A 6,546-nucleotide genomic window follows, 5' to 3' on the forward strand; every position below is an offset into this window, starting at 1 on the left:
CTCTCTCTCTCTCCTCTCTCCCTCTCTCACATATTTGATTGGCTCATGATACTAGTGCGTTTTTACAGTACTTATTGTACATCAAAAGGGGTCCCAACTACGGATATGTTTCGTATTAAATTAAGAAAAAAAAAACAAAATTTTCTTTTGAAGAAAAAATTGTTAAATAAAGAAAAAGAAAAGAAAATGGGTAATTTACTAATTACTAGTGGCGTATTTTTCTTTACGTTAAGCCACTCTCACAAGAAACATCTTTTCTCCCAGTGACGACATTTTCTAATCGCCCCGCTTTTTCTTCTATAAATACCCCTGAAGCTACCTCTCAGGCTCTCACCTCTCCATCGATTCCACTGAGATCCCCCTCAGCGGCTCAGATCAGCCTTCCTTCTACCCTTCTTACAATCTTTCCTCTCGACACCTCTGAAATTTCTTTCCTGTTAATTAGATTGCAGAAAATGAGGACAGGTGGTACCCTCAGCACAACAAACTCAGTAAGCACGGCCACATCCACAACGACAGCACCGGCGTCGGCGGCAGTGGCAGTGGCAACGGGACAGCACTCGCCGTGGCATTCTCCGGTGCCGTACCTCTTCGGGGGGCTGGCTGCCATGTTGGGTCTTATTGCGTTTGCTCTGTTGATCCTGGCCTGTTCTTATTGGAAGCTTTCTGGGTATTTGGAGGGTGGAGAAGGCGGTGAGAGAGACCCCGAGAACGGAGACGAGAAATCGAGTGACGCCATGGAAATCCCGTCTGCGTTTGAAGAGAAGATCTTGGTGATCATGGCTGGTGATGAGAAACCAACTTACTTGGCTACACCCATTTCGAGTAAACTTACTTGGCTCGGAGACAATAGTAAGATTACCCAGAACGACAGTAGCAATAAGGACGGCCAAGAGAGTGGGAAATCGGAGTATGAAAAGAAACCCAAGACAAGTACCCAAGAGGGGAGCCAGCAGCAAGAGACAGAAAACAGAGAGACCCAAGAGCAGAGCCATTAAGCTTTCTTCGAAATTTTCTTTCTTTTCAACAGAACGGCAATTGGTGTGAATCAGAGAGCTCATATTTCAGGTTTTGATTTCTGAATATGAGCCGACTGATAAATGGGTATGAGACTATGAGTCTACGAACTCACCTTTGGAGGAGGAGGAGGAAGAGAAGCTGTTAGAGCTGTAAATTTTCGCTTTTTTTTTTCTTTTATTGAACTCTTTCGGGAATGTAAATTTTGAGAAGAAATGAAGGATGGCTTGTTCCTTGAATCATCTTCTTCTTTTTTGCTGGTAATTAAGCAGACTTTCTCAAAGACAAAAAACGATTAAAACCATGGAAAATATCCCCAGGAATATGCTACTGAATACTGATCAATTTCTGGTGCAACTCTATCTCCATTAAATGATCAAGCAACAGAGTACAGTACAGAAAAACTTGTCTCTTTCTGTTTCTGCACTACATTGAAACAGAGAAGAGTGATGACGAAGGACAGGAGAAGAGAAGGGCTTGATGCAATAGGGCCCCATCTATCCATATACGGAAACTAGTTGATTGGAATCGTTCATTTGGGTATGAGACTATATGGTCAGAAGGAATAGTCAGTTCTATCAATGGTTTGAACTCTAGATTCCGATCCAATGGGTTTCAGGGAATGGGTCTATAAATAAGTCAATAACCGTTACAAATTGAAATTCTCGGAGTACAAGTTACTAGAGGAAAGAAAGGAAATACGTGTCGTGATATTAATAGAGTACGAAGAGTTTGAAGGACAGCTGTCGGTAAACTCAATTGGGTTGTCTCTTGGATGCGGCGACGCGAAGGCGCGTATATATTAATGAGATCTTATTTAATTTATTAATTATATTTATTTCTTTTTTCTTACTCCTCGGCACTCTATCTCTCTGTTGCAACTGCCACGTACTGTTACGAGTCTGAAGCAGTTTGAACTTTGGACCGAACCAGCTGGAATATGCCGCATCTTTCTTGACAATTGAAAATTGCATTTCAAATTTTCAATTTTCAAACGTTCTCTTAATTACAATCCTATCCTTTAATTCAATCTTTTTCTCATCTGGGTCTCTCTAAAATATGCAAATAATCAAACAATAATTTAAGATAAAATATTTCTTTAATGGGTTTATGATCTACACTTCTTTCCCTCTCTTCTGGTAGTCTGATTTTTTTTTCTCATCTAAACAAATAATCAATCAGCAAATTAAGATAAAATATTTCTTTTAATGGGTTTTTGATCTAGACTTCATTCCCTCTGTCTCTGGTAGTCTGATTGTTTTTTCTCATCTGGGTCTCTCTAAAATATGCAAAATAAAGCAAATAATCAATCACTAATTTAAGCTAAAATATTTCTTTAATGGGTTTTAATCCACACTTCTCTCCCATGTTTTTTATCTGGGATGCCAAAAAATCAGTCAATATGTTAAGATAAAATATGTCATTTAAATATGTTTTCTGAGATGCGCTTGTTCCTTCTGAGTTCCGTCTGTTTTTGATAAGCAAAGGAGAACTAACCAAACTGGGTTATTATCAAAAACAAAAAAGAAAAAAAGTCAGCAGGATGGATTTTATCTTTGAGATTGGATATTTGGATTTGATAGAAAGTTGAGAGTGCTACTCTCTTTCTATCCTTCTGTAGTTTTGTTGGACAGTAGAGATAAGAAAAAGTTGAAGGAGCAGAGAGAAAGGAGATGAGAGGAATAAAATCAGTGGGCGTTCTCCACAGATTTGTTTTAGGGAGAAGTTGTAGGTGGATGACACGAGAATAGGTGGGAGTGTAGCTAGAACATTTTCTATTTTGATCTCAGAGTGGAAAGATACGCGGCGACGAGAGAGAAGCTTTTGCTCTGTCACCTTTCACTTCCTCTTTAAAATCCTCAATTGAATGAAATCCCGTGAGACTATTTAATGTAGTACAACAGCAGCTACAACCACTACTGAGTTTCCAATTTTCCTTCTCTACTGTTATCATTTCCTTTTTCTTTCTTTCTTTCTCCCTATAAAAAGCAGTACTATGTGCTAAAAGCCAGAAAAGATTCCTTTTTTTATTTTTCTGGGTTCCTCATCCACTTTGTAATGTCCTCCTATAAAAAGCTCGGGAGGGTTTAATTTCAATGGAATATTACCCTAGATTAGGGTTTGTTTCAATGTTGGGTTTACAGGAATTGAGGTATTGGATTATGATTTGTGAAATGCCCTCAAAGCTCTACTCTACTCTTGCATTGTTGAAAATTTGCAATACCCCAATTTATACTCTGGTGAATGATATTCTAGTCATTTATTTAATAAATGTTTTATCTTTATATTTATCTTAAAGAAATACGTAATTATTAAACGTTAATTATGTATTATATAAATTGAATAATAAATAAATGATTATGTATTAAAAAAATTAAAAATGATATTTCTCTTGATAATTGATTTTTATATAAATTGATAATATTAGAATCAAACACCATGTTAATTCTTTTACTTGTGGTGGCAATGGTGTTCTCAAGTCTGACAAATGGATCCAAGACGTTTACGGGATATCGACCCAACCCGACCCTGGTAACAACCCCTGGTTGAATAAATGGGCATGAGGGTTAGGATGGTCCCTTTCAAATCAGCCCATTGTGGGTCATGGGCTCATGGTAATGGGCTGAATTATTGAGTCAAAATATCAAAGCCTCCACAATGTTAGCTTGTGGTTTGATTGGGCTTAATGAGAGATTGGCTGCCTGAATAAGTGCATCTCTACAACTTTATGAGCAAAGAGTGGTTCAAATAATATAGCTTGACTGGGACCATTGAAATTCAAATTGAACCTTTTGTGAAATGGACATGCATACAACTTAAGAAGAATTTAACATGGGTTTTTTGCCTTCATCCAACCCGATCGACCCTCCAATGCTTCAAGTCGAATCCGATCCGACCAGACCTAATCACATGTAATTTTGACTTTTCAAACTGGGTCCGACTCTGGTTGAAAGCAACAAAACCCTGGCCCGACCCGAATAAACCCTTAACCAAACCCTAGAGGGTCGGATAAACCTGGGTCTACCGCTTAACCCGATTCATTAACACCCCCTTATCAAGATAGATGTCGTTTGCATGGTCCACGTGGGCATCTCTGGTAACTCATCATTATTGATGAGTAAGCACTTCGATCATGATACGAGGGACCCACATAGATGAGATGCGATGGTGGCTCTGAACCACATACATAACCCACGTCAAACATCCCAACATTGTTTCAATTGACTATATATAGAGAGAGAGAGAGGATTTCTAGCTCCTGTCTCCCCAATTTGTCTCAATGAAAACTACAATTCATTTAGGGTTTTCTTTGAAATGCTTGAGTGAGATGTGGGACCAAAGGAATAATGGTGTACACGTGTAGCTCACTCGAATCAATCGATTCCAAAGGAGAAGTACGATTCCAGTATTCTCCCCGCTGTTGATCTCATAAGATAGTTGGGATGGAATTTTGTGAACAACACTGCAAAATTTGCCTCCAGTAACAGTAGTGAGTGCAATTTCATTGTTGTGAACAACATTTTAACAGCAAAGATCTAAAGAAGCGAACGTGGCCGACACTAGCGGAGATGAGTGCAATTTCATCATTGTTAAGACTCGACTCTTTGAGAGATGTTTATGCAGAGATCGATAGAGAGAGGAATTGCGTCACTGTGAATGAGACAGTGAGTCAGTGACTGATCAGAAAGTCACAAGGAGAGCACTGAAGACGGGACGAGTCGAAAAGGTCCAAAGACTCGGCTGAGTCGGTGAAAAGAAAAAATTGGTTAGTCGCCGTCTGTGGGAATCGAACCCACGACCACATGGTTAAAAGCCATGCGCTCTACCAGCTGAGCTAAGACGGCTTGTTATATAAACGGATTTATATCTTATTATAAAGGATGTGACCCATATTTGAAAAAGATCCACAATGACTGAAGGTGCTGAACTGAATGACTTATTATTTTGTCTTTTAATGAATAAAATAATTAAATAATAAAATATGAGAACATATCCATTTGTCCAACTTCAACTTCAGCCTTGAGACATTAAGGAGCTAATGATCTTACAATTAAAAATTTATTCAAAAAAAAAAAAAAAACAATAAGTCGTTGAGTTCAGTTATGAAATGGCCCTAAGTGGTCATTTTTGCCGTTACAAGTTACTTTTGGCGATTCAAATGCTTATCCATTTGAGAAATGCTCTTTTTATTTCTTTTTGAACAAAGACAAAGGTTATCTTCATTGGCAATGTAAATAGGCTAAAGGATGGTCATCATCCATAATGGAATCCATCTAATGTAGACCACTTTGTATTAAATAAAAGGGAAGAAAATAGAAAAGGGCTCTTGGGTTGGCCACTTCCCCATCTTTTGCTTTATCACATTCCAATATTTATAACATTATGAGCATTGCCATAGGTGAAATTGGAGAACTGCCTAACTATGAAGTGCCAAAAAAAGGGTAATAAGTAGTAAGTTCACAGACTATGTGGGTTGGGTTACTAGGTTTATAGGATTTTGATGTATGAATTGTTATGGTTGTAGTAATACATTATTAATTCTATCAATACATGAGATTACGGCATGTATTATTAAAAAAATAATGCATAAAATTGATGTATAATCATCAAAAGCACAATAGGTTTGAATGAAATTTGAAACCAGCACCAAAAGGAATTAGAAGATCAGAATCCCAAAAGATGATTCAAAGTTAAATGCAGAGCCAATTCTTTCATTGTCATAAACAAGAAACGTGTAGGTGAGTGCAAGTATCCATGAAGCCTAACTGGTGGATTCCTCCTTTTTTTACTAAGACTAGAAAGCTATGATAACGGATGTCTTGATAAAAGAAAAGTTCTAAAAAGACAAATTCTGAAAAGACTAATAACCCAGATACCTAAAATGAACTTGTAGGAGCTTTGATTATGACTCTTTCTTCCTCTCTTGAGAGAGACCACGTCCTGCAGTTGGCTCCATTGATTAGTAGAACTTGGGTAGAGGAAATATATAGCTTAAATAAGTTTAACCCATTATTTCATATATATCCTATCCTTTATTCAATCTATTTTATCAGATGTTACGCATCCTTATCATTTGCTATCAACTTTTTTTTTTTTTCTGTAAAGCTAACAAAGATAATAAAGGTAGGAAGTGGAGCCGTGTGAACTTGAAGATGATTCTTTTGAATGATCCATTCAATCAGACATATCAGATGAGCATTGAAATATTTCATCAAATGGGGAAAAAGAAGTTCTTCAATATATTCTAACATGTCTATGCTTTGAATTCCGTTTTGTTTCTACTACGATTATTTTTTCACAATTATATAGTACCAATTTTGTTTAAATTATAGTTTAGATATAAATGCAATTGAACCCAAGAGGTCAATTTAGCTCAAATGAATCGTACTTTTATCTATTTGATTGAATAAATATTGATGGCCCTGAAAATCGATACACATAGGTGTGTCAATTGTATTGGATTTGGTCCAATCCGATCCAGTCCAATGTGAGTCCATTACAAATGGGCCAGGTTCAATTCAATCGAGT

The 6,546-nt window shown here is 37.2% G+C and overlaps 1 protein-coding gene and 1 non-coding gene across 2 annotated transcripts; one reads left to right on the forward strand and one right to left on the reverse strand.

The window, feature by feature from the left end:
- Positions 1-267: 267 nt before the first annotated feature.
- LOC148843709 (protein GLUTAMINE DUMPER 1-like) lies at positions 268-1,256 on the forward strand. Its single transcript, XM_088959954.1, has one exon. It carries the CDS (start codon positions 456-458, stop codon positions 996-998), a length of 543 nt encoding a protein of 180 aa, XP_088816080.1. The 5' UTR covers positions 268-455; the 3' UTR covers positions 999-1,256.
- Positions 1,257-4,789: 3,533 nt separating this feature from the next.
- On the reverse strand, positions 4,790-4,862 carry TRNAK-UUU (transfer RNA lysine (anticodon UUU)). Its single transcript has one exon. It is a non-coding gene; the product is annotated as a tRNA-Lys (tRNA).
- Positions 4,863-6,546: the final 1,684 nt, after the last annotated feature.

The sequence above is a fragment of the Nelumbo lutea genome, chromosome 8, assembly GCF_056320005.1.
Source record: "Nelumbo lutea isolate HS-2025 chromosome 8, American lotus-T2T, whole genome shotgun sequence".
NCBI classification, from domain to species: domain Eukaryota; kingdom Viridiplantae; phylum Streptophyta; class Magnoliopsida; order Proteales; family Nelumbonaceae; genus Nelumbo; species Nelumbo lutea.

Excerpts from the sequence above, each read along its gene's own strand:
- LOC148843709 (XM_088959954.1), top strand. The coding sequence starts at position 456 with ATGAGGACAGGTGGTACCCTCAGCACAACAAACTCAGTAAGCACGGCC.